The following is a 20,527-nucleotide window of genomic DNA, read 5'->3' as shown; positions in this document are numbered from 1 at the left end:
TACAGGTGAATCAAAGCTGGGACCGAGAGACTGAAAAACAGCTTCTATCTCAAGGCCATCAGACTGTTAAACAGCTACCACTAACATTGAGTGGCTGCTGCCAACATACTGACTCAACTCCAGCCACTTTAATAATGGAAATTTATGGAAATGTATGTAAAATATATCACTAGCCACTTTAAACAATGCCTTTTAATATAATAATAATAATAATAATAATAATAATATATCTATACCATCAGACCCTCATTACATACCCTACATTACTCAGTCAGTCATATGTATACATTCTACGTATGGGTGGTCCCGGGAATCACCCATCCTGGGCCCTCATTACATACTGAGCTACAGAACCACAACCAATATAATGTTTATACCCTACATTATCATCTATATGTATATACTGTACTCTATACCATCTACTGTATCTTGCCTATGCCTTTCTGTACCATCACTCATTCATATATCTTTATGTACATATTCTTTATCCCTTTACACTTCTGTGTATAAGGTAGTAGTTGTGGTATTGTCAGGTTAGATTACTCGTTGGTTATTACTGCATTGTCGGAACTAGAAGCACAAGCATTTCGCTACACTCGCATTAACATCTGCTAACCACGTGTATGTGACAAATACAATTTTGATTTGATTTGTATCTTGCTTCTCATCTAACTGGGGTTAGATAGCTAGCTACAGCTGCTAGTTTGCTGCTGTCGCACACAGCTAAAACTCTGAGATTCGTCTGAAGAGATGTTAGCATTGTCAGAAATGCTACAAACACTTAGCACATCATTGTTTGTTAATGGACAGAAATGAGAGAGCAATTAATTTTAACATTTAATAAAAACGGTTGAACCTAAAAACTTTGTCAATCCGACATATTTTAAGTCGAATGCTCACTTTGCGAATCTCGTTTTTAATCCGACTTCTAGAATCTGAGCTAGTAAGGCACAAAATAAAATAAAAATACTCTGAAAACTCAATTGCTAACGACCTTGTTTAACAATCCTGTACGTCGTTCTCGGTCACGACTGGACGGCTCATGACAACGGGAGCGTGTTGTGTACCTCCGAGGAAGTTGATTTGTGAAATTTCATCCACATTGGTGTCATACTGGCTTAGATATGACGGTAGGGAGATTTTAATTTAGCTCTTCAACCATCTTTTGATCACTGCAGCCGCTGACATCAGGATTAAAACACACACACACACACACACACACACACACACACACACACACACACACACACACACACACACACGCACGCACACACACACACACACACACACACACACACACACACACACACACACACACACACACACACACACACACACACACACACACACACACACACAGTCCTGTTTGTCCTCTGCAGAGTAGAACAGTCTTTACAGTGGGTATATTAAGACAGTTTAAATTAATTAATTGTTTAAGGCCTCACATTCAGAGAACCTATTACGACTAGTGAGTTTTGGCAGACATTGTGTGTGTGTTGGCACCCCCGGGAATTGACTGACGTCATTCACAAAGACTACAATTAGCCAACAGTTAGTGAAGAGGAAGTCTGCGAGTAACAATGCAAATCAACATATGGACGGGAGACGCCATTCACAAAACCAATCAATTAGCAACCAACCAATCAGTTAGCAAATCAATTAGGAGTTATCTATGTGCGTAACAATGGAAATCACCACGGTGACACATGCCCTGATTAATCAATTAGTGACGATTAGTTACGTGTGTGACAATAAGGAATCAATGATGAAGGCTATTATACACATATATATATATATATCATATCTCTGACCCCTGACCTCTACAGTTCCTGTTCAGTCTGTCACCACAACAACAGATGTCAACAATACTGACGTGTGTGTAAATCAGACAGCAGTACATGTTTACATTTTAGTCCTTAAGCAGACCCTCTTATCCAGAGCAAAATATAGGAGCAATTAGGGCTAAGTGCTTTGCTCAAGGGCACATCGACCGATGTTTATTAACCTTGTCGGCTCAGGGATTCGAACCAGCAACCTTTACACACAGACACTCTTAACCCGCAAGTGGACCGTCTGTGTGTGGGCATGGACGCATGGGCGCGGGCGTGTGAGTGTGTAAATCAGAAAGCAGTAGACAGATCTCTGTCGTAATATACTTTATTCAACTCATTACGCCTTCTCCTCAGTCTGTACATCAGTCTGTACATCAGTCTCTCTCTCTCTTACTCTTTTTCACCTCACACTCTGCCCCTTCTCTCTCTCTCTCTCTCTCTCTCTCTCTCTCTCTCTCTCTCTCTCTCTCTCTCTCTCTCTCTCTCTCTCTCTCTCTCTCTCTCTCTCTCTCTCTCTCTCTCTCTCTCTCTCTCTCTCTCTCTCTCTCTCTCTCTCTCCATCTTTTACATGACCCTGTCCTTCTATCTATCCTTCCCCCATAACCACTCAACCTCTAATCTCTGTCTATCGTTCATCTGATTTCATCCTTATAGATATGTCACATCTGTCATCTAAACACAGTCTGTACACACTTTAACCTCTAACCTCTAAGCCCTAAACCCATATCTAGCACCAGGAATAATCCAGAAAACCTATATAAAATGGGACTCCATTGTCTTCACAGTTCTCAAATAAAATACACTTGAAAACTCACAGAACACAAAACCAACTGTTATAAAAATGTATAAAAGGTAAAGAAAAAATAAATGAGACAGAAGATACTTTATAATGAGATGAGGGAAGTGAAGTACTACATTTACAAAAAAGACTCAAATCAAATTATGTCAAAAAACTAAATAAGATGATTTAATAAATGAAATATTTCTATATTTTATTATTTTACTTTTAGATTTGTGTGTTTTGTTGTAAATTGTTAGATATTACTGCACTGTCGGAGCTACAGTAGGAAAAACAAGCATTTCACTACACCCGCAATAACATCTGCTAAATATGTTGATTTGTTTCAAAGAGGATTTAAGTATCAAATAATATAAATATAGGGTAACTTTAGCAGAATGCATTCCTCCAATCACAATCATGATTCCAAACAACAAGCCAATCACAATCAAAAGAGACATTCTCAGACATGCCCACTGCAGCAGTTTGCTTCACTGGGAGGGACAGTTTGTCTTTGGTAACTGAAACCTCAAAATATTTTTTTTTTAATATATATATATTTTAATAATATAATACTGTAATGTTGCTTTTCTTAATCTCAAAATGGCTACTGCTGCATACTAAAACTAGATACGAGACTGAAACAACAGGTCAGAGGAAAACAACAACATTCATGTTACCCAATAATCTATTAACAGAGACAATCATCTTGTACCAGTGGAGGCTGGTGGAAGGAGCGAGAGGAGGACGGACTCATTGTAATACCGGGAATGAAATAAATCGAATGGTATCAAACACATGAACCATATGGAAAAACACGTTTGACTCCGCTCCACTAATTCCATTCCAGCCGTTACAACGAGCCCATCCTCCTATTGCTGTGCTCACCAGCCTCCACTGTCCTGTACAATAGCCAGTCTGGTGGCTGGTAGGTTTTCTTTTCAACAGTGTTTGACTTCCAACAATTTCCCCCTGGGTAGAGGATACATAAAGTCTCCTAGATCCTGGACTGAAGCCTCTGTCCTGGGTATATGAGTAGGACAGCGATTCACCAGTCTGGTGCTCTAGCCGACCCACAAGACGGTGTGTGTCTCCATAGACCTGCTCTGCTGCCAATCAAGGCTGCCATTGGTGGCCTCGGCACGTCCGTCAGTGAGCTTGACCAATCCAAAAGTCTTGCAGGAATCGCAGCCCAGTCCGATGGTCACGGCCAACCCATCGCCCTCCATTGATTCGCCCTCCCCTTCCCGCTCCGAGATGGCAGTCATGGGGCTGCTGGGTAGTCGGCTGCGGGCAGCGAAACGCCGGCTGGCTGAGCAAGGGGGAGTGCGGGAGCGGGGGGGTCGCCACCCCCAAAGAGAGGGGGAGGGGTATGTGGGGGAGGACAGGGAGGAGAGAGGGAGCGTGCCCTCAGTGAGTGCCCACTCTGCCCTCCTCCTGTGTCTGTGTGTGGACTGGGACTGGGGTAGGTGTAGCGTCATTAGCTGGACTGTGTGTGTTGGTGCAAAGGACTGAGGGGTGTGAGTATGTGACTCCACTCCAAGCTGCAGGTGTATGTCTGACAGGGGATGGCTCTGTGAGCTCTGTCTTGGTGAGCTCCGTGAGCTCTGACTCTGTGAGCTCTGTGAGTGCTGGCTCTGTGAGCTCTGGCTCTGTGAGCTCTGGCTCTGTGAGCTCTGGCTTGGTGAGCTCCGTGAGCTCTGACTCTGTGAGCTCTGTGAGTGCTGGCTCTGTGAGCTCTGGCTCTGTGAGCTCTGGCTCTGTGAGCTCTGGCTCTGTGAGCTCTGGCTTGGTGAGCTCCGTGAGCTCTGACTCTGTGAGCTCTGTGAATGCTGGTTCTGTGAGCACAGGCTCTGTGAGCTCTGGCTCTGTGAGCTCTGGCTTGGTGAGCTCCATGAGCTCTGACTCTGTGAGCTCTGTGAGCTTTGACTCTGTGAGCTCTGGCTCCATGAGCTCTGACTCTGTGAGCACTGGCTATGTGGTGTCGCCATCATGTGTTTGGGGGCAGTACTGCGGAGTCTCTCGGCTGCAGACATGCGAGCTACAGGGTCGCAGCGACTTCCCTTCCTCAGGAGCAGAGCCTTAAAGCTGTCACTGCTGCTGCTGACCCCTAACCTATGACCTCTCACCTTACTGGATCCAAACACCTCAAGAGGTTGCAGAAGGGCGGGGCTAGGGCTTGGAGGGGTCACTGGAGGAGTGGAGGAGAAAGAAGAGGAGGAGGAGAGGGGAAAGACACAGCATCGGTCTTCCTCAGAGTTCCTGCGCCCAAGAACTTTCCTCTTAGACCTGAGAGGGAGAGAGAGAGAGAGAGAGAGAGAGAGAGAGAGAGAGAGAGAGAGAGAGGGAGAGGGAGAGGGAGGACAGAGAGGGAGGACAGACAGAGAGAGAGAGAGAGAGAGAGAGAGAGCGAGAGAGAGAGAGAGAGAGGACAGAGAAATAGAGAGAGAGAGAGAGAGAGAGATCGAGATAAACATTAAATGACTGATTATAGTCCCACTACCAACGAATCAGTGAACCACCGAACCAGTGAACCACCGAACCAGTGAACCACCAAACCAGTGAACCACCAGACCAGTGAACCACCAAACCAGTGAACAATCCAACCAGTGAACCATCAAACCAGTGAACCACCGAACCAGTGAACCACCAAACCAGTGAACCACCAAACCAGTGAACCACCAAACCAGTGAACCACCAAACCAGTGACCCATCAAACCAGTGAACCACCGAACCAGTGAACCACCAAACCAGTGAACCATCAAACCAGTGAACCACCGAACCAGTGAACCACCAAACCAGTGAACCATCAAACCAGTGAACCATCAAACCAGTGAACCACCAAACCAGTGAACCATCAAACCAGTGAACCATCAAACCATGCTAATGACAGGATGCATTTGACACCTTATGCATGTAGTACAATAGAAGGTTTGATACCTATTAGTACACTAGAATGTTCTATGCCTATTAATACACTAGAATGTTCTATACCTATTAGTACACTAGAATGTTATATACCTATTAATACACTGGAAGGTTCGATACCTATTAGTACACTAGAATGTTCTATGCCTATTAATACACTAGAATGTTATATACCTATTAGTACACTAGAATGTTCTATGCCTATTAATACACTAGAATGTTATATACCTATTAATACACTAGAATGTTCTATACCTATTAATAGACAAGAAGGTTCTATACCTATTAGTACACTAGAATGTTCTATGCCTATTAATACACGAACGTTCTATACCTATTAATACACTAGAATGTTCTATGCCTATTAATAGACAAGAAGGTTCTATACCTATTAGTACACTAGAATGTTCTATGCCTATTAATACACGAACGTTCTATACCTATTAATACACTAGAATGTTCTATGCCTATTAATAGACAAGAAGGTTCTATACCTATTAGTACACTAGAATGTTCTATGCCTATTAATACACTAGAATGTTCTATGCCTATTAATAGACAAGAAGGTTCTATACCTATTAGTACACTAGAATGTTCTATGCCTATTAGTACACTAGAATGTTATATACCTACTAATACACTAGAATGTTCTATACCTATTAGTACACTAGTTGTTCTATACCTATTAGTACACTAGAATGTTATATACCTACTAATACACTAGAATGTTCTATACCTACTAATACACTAGAATGTTATATACCTACTAATACACCGGAATGTTCTATACCTATTAGTACACTAGTTGTTCTATACCTATTAGTACACTAGAATGTTATATACCTACTAATACACTAGAATGTTCTATACCTACTAATACACTAGAATGTTATATACCTACTAATACACTGGAATGTTCTATACCTATTAATACACTAGAATGTTATATACCTATTAATACAGTAGAATGTTATATACCTATTAGTACACTAGAATGTTCTATGCCTATTAGTACACTAGAATGTTATATACCTATTAGTACACTAGAATGTTCTATGCCTATTAGTACACTAGAATGTTATATGCCTATTAGTACACTAGAATGTTATATACCTATTAGTACACTAGAATGTTCTATGCCTATTAATACACTAGAATGTTATATACCTATTAATACAGTAGAATGTCATATACCTATTAGTACACTAGAATGTTATATGCCTATTAATACAGTAGAATGGTATATACCTATTAGTACACTAGAATGTTCTATGCCTATTAGTACACTAGAATGTTATATACCTATTAGTACACTAGAATGTTCTATGCCTATTAGTACACTAGAATGTTATATGCCTATTAGTACACTAGAATGTTATATACCTATTAGTACACTAGAATGTTCTATGCCTATTAATACACTAGAATGTTATATACCTATTAATACAGTAGAATGTCATATACCTATTAGTACACTAGAATGTTATATGCCTATTAATACAGTAGAATGTTATATACCTATTAGTACACTAGAATGTTCTATGCCTATTAATACACTAGAATGTTATATACCTATTAGTACACTAGAATGTTCTATGCCTATTAGTACACTAGAATGTTATATACCTACTAATACACTAGAATGTTCTATACCTATTAGTACACTAGAATGTTATATACCTATTAGTACACTAGAATGTTCTATGCCTATTAGTACACTAGAATGTTATATACCTACTAATACACTAGAATGTTCTATGCCTATTAATACACTAGAATGTTATATACCTATTAGTACACTAGAATGTTCTATGCCTATTAGTACACTAGAATGTTATATACCTACTAATACACTAGAATGTTCTATGCCCATTAATACATGAACGTTCTATACCTATTAATACATGAATGTTCTATACCTATTAGTACACTAGAATGTTATATACCTACTAATACACTAGAATGTTCTATGCCCATTAATACATGAACGTTCTATACCTATTAATACATGAATGTTCTATACCTATTAGTACACTAGAATGTTCTATGCCTATTAGTACACTAGAATGTTATATACCTACTAATACACTAGAATGTTCTATACCTATTAGTACACTAGAATGTTATATACCTATTAGTACACTAGAATGTTCTATGCCTATTAATACATGAACGTTCTATACCTATTAATACATGAATGTTCTATACCTATTAGTACACTAGAATGTTATATTCCTACTAATACACTAGAATGTTCTATACCTACTAATACACTAGAATGTTCTATACCTACTAATACACTAGAATGTTATATACCTACTAATACACTAGAATGTTATATACCTACTAATACACTAGAATGTTATATACCTACTAATACACTAGAATGTTCTATGCCTATTAATACACTAGAATGTTATATACCTATTAGTACACTAGAATGTTCTATGCCTATTAGTACACTAGAATGTTATATACCTACTAATACACTAGAATGTTCTATGCCCATTAATACACTAGAATGTTATATACCTATTAATACACTAGAATGTTCTATGCCTATTAGTACACTAGAATGTTCTATACCTATTAATACATGAACGTTCTATACCTATTAATACATGAACGTTCTATACCTATTAATACATGAATGTTCTATACCTATTAGTACACTAGTTGTTCTATACCTATTAGTACACTAGAATGTTATATACCTACTAATACACTAGAATGTTATATACCTACTAATACACTAGAATGTTATATACCTACTAATACACTAGAATGTTATATACCTACTAATACACTAGAATGTTATATACCTATTAGTACACTAGAATGTTCTATGCCTATTAGCACACTAGAATGTTCTATGCCTATTAATAGACAAGAAGGTTCTATACCTAGGGATTAGTTATATCATCATGTTTCACTACAGAGGGACTAGTTATAACATCATGTTTCACTACAGATACAGAGGGACTAGTTATAACACCATGTTTCACTACAGAGGGACTAGTTATAACATCATGTTTCACTACAGAGGGACTAGTTATAACATCATGTTTCACTACAGATACAGAGGGACTAGTTATAACAGCATGTTTAACTACAGAGGGACTAGTTATAACACCATGTTTCACTACAGATACAGAGGGACTAGTTATAACATCATGTTTCACTACAGAGGGACTAGTTATAACACCATGTTTCACTACAGATACAGAGGGACTAGTTATAACATCATGTTTCACTACAGAGGGACTAGTTATAACATCATGTTTCACTACAGAGGGACTAGTTATAACACCATGTTTCACTACAGAGGGACTAGTTATATCATCATGTTTCACTACAGATACAGAGAGACTAGTTATAACATCATGTTTCACTACAGAGGGACTAGTTATAACACCATGTTTCACTACAGATACAGAGGGACTAGTTATAACATCATGTTTCACTACAGAGGGACTAGTTATAACATCATGTTTCACTACAGATACAGAGGGACTAGTTATAACATCATGTTTAACCACAGAGGGATTAGTTATATCATCATGTTTCACTACAGAGGGACTAGTTATAACATCATGTTTCACTACAGATACAGAGGGACTAGTTATAACACCATGTTTAACCACAGAGGGACTAGTTATAACATCATGTTTAACCACAGAGGGACTAGTTATAACATCATGTTTCACTACAGATACAGAGGGACTAGTTATATCATCATGTTTCACTACAGAGGGACTAGTTATAACATCATGTTTCACTACAGAGGGACTAGTTATAACATCATGTTTCACTACAGATACAGAGGGACTAGTTATAACATCATGTTTCACTACAGAGGGACTAGTTATAACATCATGTTTCACTACAGAGGGACTAGTTATAACATCATGTTTCACTACAGATACAGAGGGACTAGTTATAACATCATGTTTCACTACAGAGGGACTAGTTATAACATCATGTTTCACTACAGATACAGAGGGACTAGTTATAACATCATGTTTCACTACAGATACAGAGGGACTAGTTATAACATCATGTTTCACTACAGAGGGACTAGTTATAACATCATGTTTCACTACAGAGGGACTAGTTATAACACCATGTTTCACTACAGAGGGACTAGTTATAACATCATGTTTCACTACAGAGGGACTAGTTATAACATCATGTTTCACTACAGAGGGACTAGTTATAACATCATGTTTCACTACAGAGGGACTAGTTATAACATCATGTTTCACTACAGATACAGAGGGACTAGTTATAACATCATGTTTCACTACAGAGGGACTAGTTATAACATCATGTTTCACTACAGATACAGAGGGACTAGTTATAACATCATGTTTCACTACAGAGGGACTAGTTATAACATCATGTTTCACTACAGAGGGACTAGTTATAACATCATGTTTCACTACAGAGGGACTAGTTATAACATCATGTTTCACTACAGATACAGAGGGACTAGTTATAACATCATGTTTCACTACAGAGGGACTAGTTATAACATCATGTTTCACTACAGAGGGACTAGTTATAACATCATGTTTCACTACAGAGGGACTAGTTATAACATCATGTTTCACTACAGAGGGACTAGTTATAACATCATGTTTCACTACAGATACAGAGGGACTAGTTATAACATCATGTTTCACTACAGAGGGACTAGTTATAACATCATGTTTCACTACAGATACAGAGGGACTAGTTATAACATCATGTTTCACTACAGAGGGACTAGTTATAACATCATGTTTCACTACAGAGGGACTAGTTATAACATCATGTTTCACTACAGAGGGACTAGTTATAACATCATGTTTCACTACAGATACAGAGGGACTAGTTATAACATCATGTTTCACTACAGAGGGACTAGTTATAACATCATGTTTCACTACAGATACAGAGGGACTAGTTATAACATCATGTTTCACTACAGATACAGAGGGACTAGTTATAACATCATGTTTCACTACAGAGGGACTAGTTATAACATCATGTTTCACTACAGAGGGACTAGTTATAACATCATGTTTCACTACAGATACAGAGGGACTAGTTATAACATCATGTTTCACTACAGAGGGACTAGTTATAACATCATGTTTCACTACAGATACAGAGGGACTAGTTATAACATCATGTTTCACTACAGAGGGACTAGTTATAACATCATGTTTCACTACAGATACAGAGGGACTAGTTATATCATCATGTTTCACTACAGATACAGAGGGACTAGTTATAACATCATGTTTCACTACAGAGGGACTAGTTATAACATCATGTTTCACTACAGATACAGAGGGACTAGTTATAACACCATGTTTCACTACAGATACAGAGGGACTAGTTATAACATCATGTTTCACTACAGATACAGAGGGACTAGTTATAACACCATGTTTCACTACAGATACAGAGGGACTAGTTATATCATCATGTTTCACTACAGAGGGACTAGTTATAACATCATGTTTCACTACAGAGGGACTAGTTATAACATCATGTTTCACTACAGATACAGAGGGACTAGTTATAACACCATGTTTCACTACAGAGGGACTAGTTATAACATCATGTTTCACTACAGAGGGACTAGTTATAACATCATGTTTCACTACAGATACAGAGGGACTAGTTATAACATCATGTTTCACTACAGAGGGACTAGTTATAACATCATGTTTCACTACAGATACAGAGGGACTAGTTATAACATCATGTTTCACTACAGAGGGACTAGTTATAACATCATGTTTCACTACAGATACAGAGGGACTAGTTATAACATCATGTTTCACTACAGAGGGACTAGTTATAACATCATGTTTCACTACAGAGGGACTAGTTATATCATCATGTTTCACTACAGAGGGACTAGTTATATCATCATGTTTCACTACAGATACAGAGGGACTAGTTATAACATCATGTTTCACTACAGAGGGACTAGTTATAACATCATGTTTCACTACAGATACAGAGGGACTAGTTATAACATCATGTTTCACTACAGAGGGACTAGTTATAACATCATGTTTCACTACAGATACAGAGGGACTAGTTATAACATCATGTTTCACTACAGAGGGACTAGTTATAACATCATGTTTCACTACAGAGGGACTAGTTATAACATCATGTTTCACTACAGAGGGACTAGTTATAACATCATGTTTCACTACAGATACAGAGGGACTAGTTATAACATCATGTTTCACTACAGAGGGACTAGTTATAACATCATGTTTCACTACAGATACAGAGGGACTAGTTATAACATCATGTTTCACTACAGAGGGACTAGTTATAACATCATGTTTCACTACAGAGGGACTAGTTATAACATCATGTTTCACTACAGAGGGACTAGTTATAACATCATGTTTCACTACAGAGGGACTAGTTATAACATCATGTTTCACTACAGATACAGAGGGACTAGTTATAACATCATGTTTCACTACAGAGGGACTAGTTATAACATCATGTTTCACTACAGATACAGAGGGACTAGTTATAACATCATGTTTCACTACAGAGGGACTAGTTATAACATCATGTTTCACTACAGAGGGACTAGTTATAACATCATGTTTCACTACAGAGGGACTAGTTATAACATCATGTTTCACTACAGAGGGACTAGTTATAACATCATGTTTCACTACAGAGGGACTAGTTATAACATCATGTTTCACTACAGATACAGAGGGACTAGTTATAACAGCATGTTTCACTACAGAGGGACTAGTTATAACACCATGTTTCACTACAGATACAGAGGGACTAGTTATAACATCATGTTTAACCACAGAGGGACTAGTTATAACATCATGTTTCACTACAGATACAGAGGGACTAGTTATAACACCATGTTTCACTACAGAGGGACTAGTTATAACATCATGTTTCACTACAGATACAGAGGGACTAGTTATAACATCATGTTTCACTACAGAGGGACTAGTTATAACATCATGTTTCACTACAGATACAGAGGGACTAGTTATAACATCATGTTTCACTACAGAGGGACTAGTTATATCATCATGTTTCACTACAGAGGGACTAGTTATAACATCATGTTTCACTACAGATACAGAGGGACTAGTTATAACATCATGTTTCACTACAGAGGGACTAGTTATATCATCATGTTTCACTACAGAGGGACTAGTTATAACATCATGTTTCACTACAGATACAGAGGGACTAGTTATAACATCATGTTTCACTACAGAGGGACTAGTTATAACATCATGTTTCACTACAGAGGGACTAGTTATAACACCATGTTTCACTACAGAGGGACTAGTTATATCATAATGTTTCACTACAGATACAGAGGGACTAGTTATAACACCATGTTTCACTACAGAGGGACTAGTTATAACATAATGTTTCACTACAGAGGGACTAGTTATAACATCATGTTTCACTACAGAGGGACTAGTTATAACATCATGTTTCACTACAGAGGGACTAGTTATAACATTAACACTCACCATCCACTAGGCTTGACTATGGGATGACCCCACCCCTAACTACACCCTCCAACCGATTAATATTACCTGCTGTCAACACCACACCCACACACCTGGGTGGTCAAACGCGTGTGCCTTCCCAGAATGCACTGCTACAGAGAGATGCAGATGCAGGGAACGGTGTGTTAATGCTGCGTAACAACCCAAAAAATGTAAACTAATATAAATATATATATATATATACAGAGCATTCGGAAATTATTAAGACCCCTTGACTTTTTCCATATTTTGTTACGTTACAGCCTTATTAAAAAAAACATAGCTCAGCTATTTTCAGGTCTCTCCAGAGAAGTTTGATCCGGTTCAAGTCCAAGGCCTGGCTGGGCCACTCCAGGACATTCAGAGAATTGTCTCGAAGCCACTCCTGCGTTGTCTTGGCTGTGTTCTTAGGGTTGTTGTCCTGTTGGAAGGTGAACCATCACCCCAGTTCATCTTTGCCTCGTTCCTGACTAGTGTCCCAGTCCCTGCCGCTGAAAAACATCCCCACAATATGATACTGCCACCACCATGCTTCACTGTAGGGATGGTGTCATGTTTGGCATTCAGGCCAAAGAGTTCAATCTTGGCTTCATCAGACCATCATGGTCTGCAAGTCTTTAGGTGCCTTTTGGCAAACTCCAAGTGGGCTGTCATTTGCCATTTACTGAGGAGTGGCTTCCGTCTGGCCACTCTACCATAAAGGCCTGGTTGGTGAAGTGCTCCAGAGATGGTTGTCCTTCTGCAAGGTTCTCTCATCTCCACAGAGGAACTCTGGAGCTCTGTTAGCGTGACTATTGTGTCCTTGGTCACCTCCCTGACCAAGGCCCTTCTCCCCTGATTGCTCAGTTTGGCTGGGCGGCCAGCTCTAGGAAGTGTCTTGGTGGTTCTAAACTTCTTCATTCTTCCAGAATGATGGAGGCCACTGTGTTCTTGGGGATCTTCAATGCTGCAGACATTTGTTGGTACCTTCCCCAGATCTGTGCCTCGACACAATTCTGTCTCTGAGCTCTACAGACAATTACTTCCATCTCATGGCTTGGTTTTTGCTCTGACATGCACTGTCAACTGTGAGACCAGATATATAGAGAGGTGTGTGCCTTTCCTAATCATGTCCAATCAACTGAATTTACCACAGGTGGACTCCAATCAAGTTGTAGAAACATTTCAAGGATGATCAATGGAAACAGGATCCACCTGAGCTCAATTTCAAGACTCATAGAAAAGGATATGAATACTTATGTAAATAAGATACTTCTGTTTTCTTTTCTTTTATACATTTAAAAATCAGTTTTTGCTTTTTCATTATGGAGTATTGTGATGTCATTATGGGATATTGTGATGTCATTATGGGGTATTATGTGTAGATTGATGAGGATCATTTAAAAAAAATCTATTTTAGAATAAGGCTGTAACAAAATGGGGTCTGAATACTTTCCAAATGCTCTGTATATATATATATATATATAAAACAAAATGTTTAAAATGTAATTTAAAACAAATAATATCTAAAAATGGATCTCCAGGACCATCCCATAGTGTGTCTGAAGAACATACAGTACAGGAGTGTCATCATGTGTCATTATCTGTTATCACAACATACCTGTGTATGGCAGCAAACAGGTCTTCAGTCGTCCGTGGTGGTGCTGGTGTCACCATCTTCTCCGCTGAAGAAATATCAAACACCTCACCTGAGAGAGAGGGAGAACGCGACAGAGAGAGAGAGAGAGAGAGAGAGAGAGAGAGAGAGAGAGAGAGAGAGAGAGAGAGAGAGAGAGAGAGAGAGAGAGAGAGAGAGAGAGAGAGATTGTAGAAACCTGTGCAGAAACCATACTCCAAACCATACTTCGCGCTGATAGGATGGAGAGACTGAAGCAGCCATTGGCCGAGACAGTGACAACTCCAAACCATACTCCGAGCTGATAGGCTGGAGAGACTGAAGCAGCCATTGGCCGAGACAGTGACAACTCCAAACCATACTCCGAGCTGATAGGATGGAGAGACTGAAGCAGCCATTGGCCGAGACAGTGACAACTCCAAACCATACTCCGAGCTGATAGGATGGAGAGACTGAAGCAGCCATTGGCCGAGACAGTGACAACTCCAAACCATACTCCGAGCTGATAGGATGGAGAGACGTCTATGTGTTTCCTGCAGCAGTGTCTTTCAGTCAAGGCTGTCAGGGTAGAAGGGGGAGAGGGTCGGGGAGAGAGAGAGCTGGAGGGGGTTGAGAGATTGATGGTCATCTCCAACCCAAAGGAACGTAGAAGTCTTATAACCGGGTAAGAGATCTATGTAGGAGAGAGGGGAGAGAGAGAGAGAAGGAGAGACCGAGAGAGAGAGAAAGAGAGAGAGACAGAGAGAGAGAGAGAGAGAGAGAGAGAGAGAGACAGAGAGAGAGAGAGAGAGACAGAGAGAGAGAGGGGAGAGAGAGAGAGGAGAGACCGAGAGAGAGAGAGAGAGACAGAGAGAGAGAGAGACAGAGAGAGAGAGGGGAGAGAGAGAGAGGAGAGACCGAGAGAGAGAGACAGAGAGACAGAGAGAGAAAGACAGAGAGAGACAGAGAAAGAGAGAGGGACAGTGAGAGAGGGACAAAGAGAGAGGGACAGAGAGAGAGAGAGAGAGAGACAGACAGAGAGACAGACAGACAGACAGACAGACAGACAGACAGACAGACAGACAGACAGACAGACAGACAGACAGACAGACAGACAGACAGACAGACAGACAGACAGAGAGCTCCATAACTCACCATTGTCTTCTCTGGAGGTCAGGGACCCTGTGGAGCTGCTGGCCCCATCTGTGTCCAGGCTGCACCTCTCCTCCCTCTTCTCCCACTCCTTCCTCTCCTCCCACTCCACCCTCTCTCCCCCCAGTTCCCCCTCGTCCTCTTGGATGAACAGATCTGGCAGGAGTAGCGCCCCTTTCAGGCTGTCCGTAGACAGAGGACTGCTCAGAGAGTCTCTCCTCTCTTCCAGAGAGAAGCTTTCAAAATCATTGCTGTCCTCCTCCATCGCTCCCCTCCGTCTGTCTTCCTCTTCACCCTCCTCATCTCTTCTCCCCAGCTTCTGCCAATTTTTTCTCTCCTCCTTCTCTTCTTCCTCCTGCAGCACCCACATTTCCTCTGGTTCTGATCTCCCCAGCTCTGTGTATGGCACCGATACACTCTGTGGCTGTCTGGGAACTGCTTCTCTCTCAGTGTCTGCCTCTCTCTCTGCCTCTGTGTCTGCCTCGTTCTCTGTGTCTGTCTCTCTCTCTAACTCTGCCTCTGTCTCAGTGTCTGCCTTTCTCTCTGTCTCTGCCTCTATCTCTGTGTCTGCCTCTGCCTCTGTGTCTGTCTCACTCGCAGTCTCGTCCTCTCTCTCTGTCTCTGTCATCATCTCCAGTGGGCAGGACTCCTGCTTTGGCTCTGCTATACAGGGTGCTGGAGGACAGGGGCTTGGTGGTAACTCTGGTACACAGGGTTCTGAAGGATAGGGGCTTGGTGGTAACTCTGCTACACAGGGTTCTGAAGGATAGGGGCTTGGTGGTAACTCTGGTACACAGGGTTCTGGAGGATAGGGGCTTGGTGGTAACTCTGGTACACAGGGTTCTGAAGGATAGGGGCTTGGTGGTAACTCTGCTACACAGGGTTCTGAAGGATAGGGGCTTGGTGGTAACTCTGCTACACAGGGTTCTGAAGGATAGGGGCTTGTTGGTAACTCTGGTACACAGGGTTCTGAAGGATAGGGGCTTGGTGGTAACTCTGCTACACAGGGTTCTGAAGGATAGGGGCTTGGTGGTAACTCTGGTACACAGGGTTCTGAAGGATAGGGGCTTGGTGGTAACTCTGGTACACAGGGTTCTGAAGGATAGGGGCTTGGTGGTAACTCTGGTACACAGGGTTCTGGAGGATAGGGGCTTGGTGGTAACTCTGGTACACAGGGTTCTGAAGGATAGGGGCTTGGTGGTAACTCTGCTACACAGGGTTCTGAAGGATAGGGGCTTGGTGGTAACTCTGGTACACAGTACTGTGACTGGTAGAACTTCAGGAAGGGGTATGCTGTCTCTGGCTCTGGTTGAGACTCTGTCTGGGTCTGTATCTCTGGCTGGGTCTGTATCTCTGGCCTGTACAGGTTTATCCCCAGTAAGTGTGGTGTCTCTGGGACGAAGGGCTCTGGAGATGTACCTATCAATACGTGTGGGGGTGGTGGTGGTGTGTCTGTCTGGTGTGTCCTCAGCAAGGGCGGGGGCATGATCGTGGGCTTCTTCAGGGCAACGGGAAGCTTCTGTCTGTGGGGGGAGGAGGAGGAGGGGGTAGCAGGGGAGTGTGTGGGTGTGTATGCCCACGCTGAGTACTCTGGTTGGCCGTTGGAGAGGCAGGGTGTGGTCTCCTGCCGAGGCGTAGGTTCTCCGTTCTGTAGTGTGTTTTCAGCAGCAGGGCTAGAACTTTGAAATACTGTTCTCAGTGGCCTAGAGAGAACAACAGGCTTATTTGGGGTTCTCTCTTCAGCCTCAGTAAGCATGGCATCAATCCTTCCCACACTCTCTAACACAGTGCTGGTTAGTTTGGTATCCATGCCCGCCCCTCGCTCCTGGGCGCTGGTTAGCGTTATGCCATTTAGCTTGGCTTCTGTGCTCTTTGCAATATGCTGGGCATCATTGGTTGACTTAGCATTGGTTAGCATACTGCTAGTTAGAGTAGCACCATTGCTGTCTTGGCTATGCTCAACATTATCTGATGTATGGTGGGTTAGCATAATGCTAGTTAGAGTAGCATCATTGATGTCTTGGCTATACTCAACATTAGCTGATGTATGGTTGGTTAGCATAATGCTAGTTAGAGTAGCATCATTGATGTCTTGGCTCTGCTCAATATTAGTTGATGTGTGGTTGGTTAGCATAATGCTAGTTGGGGTAGCGTTATTGCTTTCTTGGCTTTGCTCAATATTAGATGATGGAGGGCTGTTTAGCCTCTTGGTAGAGCACAGAGTGACTCTCTGAAGGGCTTGGGTTGTTACCAGGGGCCGGGGAGTGGGGGTGTAAGAGGGAGGAGGTGGTGGATGAGCGGGAAGAGGAGGAAGATGAGGAGGGCTGTTGATTGACAGGTCTGAAACCTCTGTGAGCTCAGGGGAAGGATGAGGAGGGAATCCTAGCAATGAGGTCACCTGACTGGCAGGTGTAATAGGTGAAAAGAAGGGGCGGGGTTGAGTCTGTCGCACTGCACAAGCATGCAGGGGAGGCGGGGGGGAAGGGGGAGAAGGTGGGGGAGAGGGAGAGGGGAGGGATGGCTGGGGTAGAGGACGGGGAGAGGGAGAGGGGAGGGATGGCTGGGGTAGAGGACGGGGAGAGGGAGAGGGGAGGGATGGCTGGGGTAGAGGACGGGGAGAGGGAGAGGGGAGGGATGGCTGGGGTAGAGGACGGGGAGAGGGAGAGGGGAGGGATGGCTGGGGTAGAGGACGGGGAGAGGGGACGGATGGCTGGGGTAGAGGTGGGGGAGTGGGGAGGGATGGCTGGGGTAGAGGAGGGGGAGAGGGGAGGAATTGTTGAGGTAGAGGAGGGGGAGAGGGGAGGGATGGTTGAGGTAGAGGAGGGGGAGAGGGGAGGGATGGTTGAGGTAGAGGAGAGGGAGAGGGGAGGGATGGCTGGGGTAGAGGAGGGGGGAGAGGGGAGGGATGGCTGGGGTAGAGGAGGGGGAGAGGGGAGGAATTGTTGAGGTAGAGGAGGGGGAGAGGGGAGGGATGGTTGAGGTAGAGGACGGGGAGAGGGGAGGGATGGCTGGGGTAGAGGACGGGGAGAGGGGAGGAATTGTTGAGGTAGAGGAGGGGGAGAGGGGAGGGATGGCTGAGGTAGAGGAGGGGGAGAGGGGAGGAATTGTTGAGGTAGAGGAGGGGGAGAGGGGAGGGATGGCTGAGGTAGAGGAGTGGGATAGGGGAGGGATTGTTGAAGGAGAGGAGGGGGAGAGGGGAGGGATGGCTGAGGTAGAGGAGGGGGAGAGGGAGAGGGGAGGGATGGCTGGGGTAGAGGAGGGGGAGAGGGGAGGAATGGCTGAGGTAGAGGAGGTGGAGAGGGAAGATGGTGAGAGATGCACAGATCAGGGAGAGGAGAGGGGAGTGATTGGGTAGGGTAGGGTGGAGGTAGACAGGGAAGAATGCTGGAGCCGGGCAGGGGAGGAGGAGGGGGGAGAGAGGGATATCTGGAGTCGGAGGAGGTGTAGGAAGAGAGGGAAGAGGTAGAGGAAAAGGAGGAGAAGGGGGAGGAGAGGAGAGAGGACTTTCTCTCTGGGATGGGGGGTCTTGGCCCTCCTCCCCCTGGGCTAGAACGTGTCCTGGGAAGGGAGGAAGAGGAGGTGAGGTGGAGGGAGGAGGAGGAGATGAGGGATGAGGAGTGTGTTTGGGGTGAGGAGGGTGTGAGGGGTGAAGGGGATGTGAGGGGTGAGGAGAGGGTTGGGGTGTTGCACTCGCTGGAGTATCCGCTCGAGGTGGAAGAGGCCAGCCGCTGGAGACTCCCTGCCGTGGCGGACATTTTAGGAGAAGAGGCAGCCATTTTAGGTCCCACCAGCAGGCTCCCCCCTCCAGCACTGGCTGAGCGGGGGACAGATGGCTGCTGGTGGGACGGGCTAGAAGGGTAGTTTTGATCCTGACCAGGCTGTTGGTGGAAGCTGTGGAAGGGATGGTTGATCTGACTGTCTGTTTCAGCACCTGCCCTGCCCCCCCTGCCCACACTGCTACAGCGGGGGACCCATGGGTCCTCGAACACCCCTGGAGAGAGTGGAGGGGAGAGGGGAGCAGGGCTGGAGGTCAGACTCCCCTTTGTGACCACCTCTTCTCCAGGTCCAGCAGTGTGGTTGTTGTAGTTGTAGCGCAGCGTTTTCCCCCGGCCAGGTTTAAACCGTAGTGAGGTGGAGCGCGTGGGGGGAGCGGGAGGCCTCTTTGACTTCCTCAGAGAGATACTGCCTGACAGGTTACGGCAGTGTCCATGGAGACCGCGGTGGTCCCGGTTACCGTGGGGACTGCGGTTGCTGCCGGTAGCGTTATCATGGCCGTGGGACTCGGAGCAGCTGTAGTCGGTCTGACAAGAGGAGGAAATGGAGGTGAAAGGATGAAGGGGGGAGGAGCGGCTGGAGGGTAAGAGGGGCTCGTAGCTCCAGTCCTCCCCCAGTAAGGTGCTCTGACTTGGGAATCTTCTGCTCCGACCCTCCCCTGACTGGCTCAGGAATTCATGATCCTGGAGAGACAGACAAGACAGGCAGGAGGAACATTAACTTTTTATGGCTGCAGGGGCAGTATTGAGTAGCTTGGATGAAAAGGTGCCCATTGTAAATGGCCAGCTCCTCAGTCATAGTTGCTAATACAGTGCCTTGCGAACGTATTCGGCCCCCTTGAACTTTGCGACTTTTTGCCACATTTCAGGCTTCAAACATAAAGATATAAAACTGTATTTTTTGTGAA

General features: G+C 43.5%; 1 protein-coding gene across 1 annotated transcript in view; it reads right to left on the bottom strand.

Moving 5' to 3' along the window:
• Positions 1–2,150: 2,150 nt before the first annotated feature.
• The window catches only part of LOC127915628 (uncharacterized), a 65,453-nt gene continuing 47,076 nt past the window's right edge, over positions 2,151–20,527 (bottom strand). Inside the window, exons 8-11 of the mRNA XM_052495849.1 lie at positions 18,744–20,303; positions 15,850–18,484; positions 14,701–14,788; positions 2,151–4,899 (exon numbers count right to left, since the gene is read on the bottom strand). Coding sequence (XP_052351809.1) covers positions 3,675–4,899; positions 14,701–14,788; positions 15,850–18,484; positions 18,744–20,303 — 5,508 coding nt within the window. The 3' untranslated portion in view covers positions 2,151–3,674. The remainder of the gene's footprint in view (positions 4,900–14,700; positions 14,789–15,849; positions 18,485–18,743; positions 20,304–20,527) is intronic.

The sequence above is a fragment of the Oncorhynchus keta genome, chromosome 35 (assembly GCF_023373465.1).
Source record: "Oncorhynchus keta strain PuntledgeMale-10-30-2019 chromosome 35, Oket_V2, whole genome shotgun sequence".
Taxonomy (NCBI): Eukaryota; Metazoa; Chordata; class Actinopteri; order Salmoniformes; family Salmonidae; genus Oncorhynchus; species Oncorhynchus keta.
Note: the sequence above shows the minus strand (reverse complement) of the source record. Positions and strands in the feature narration are given on the sequence as shown.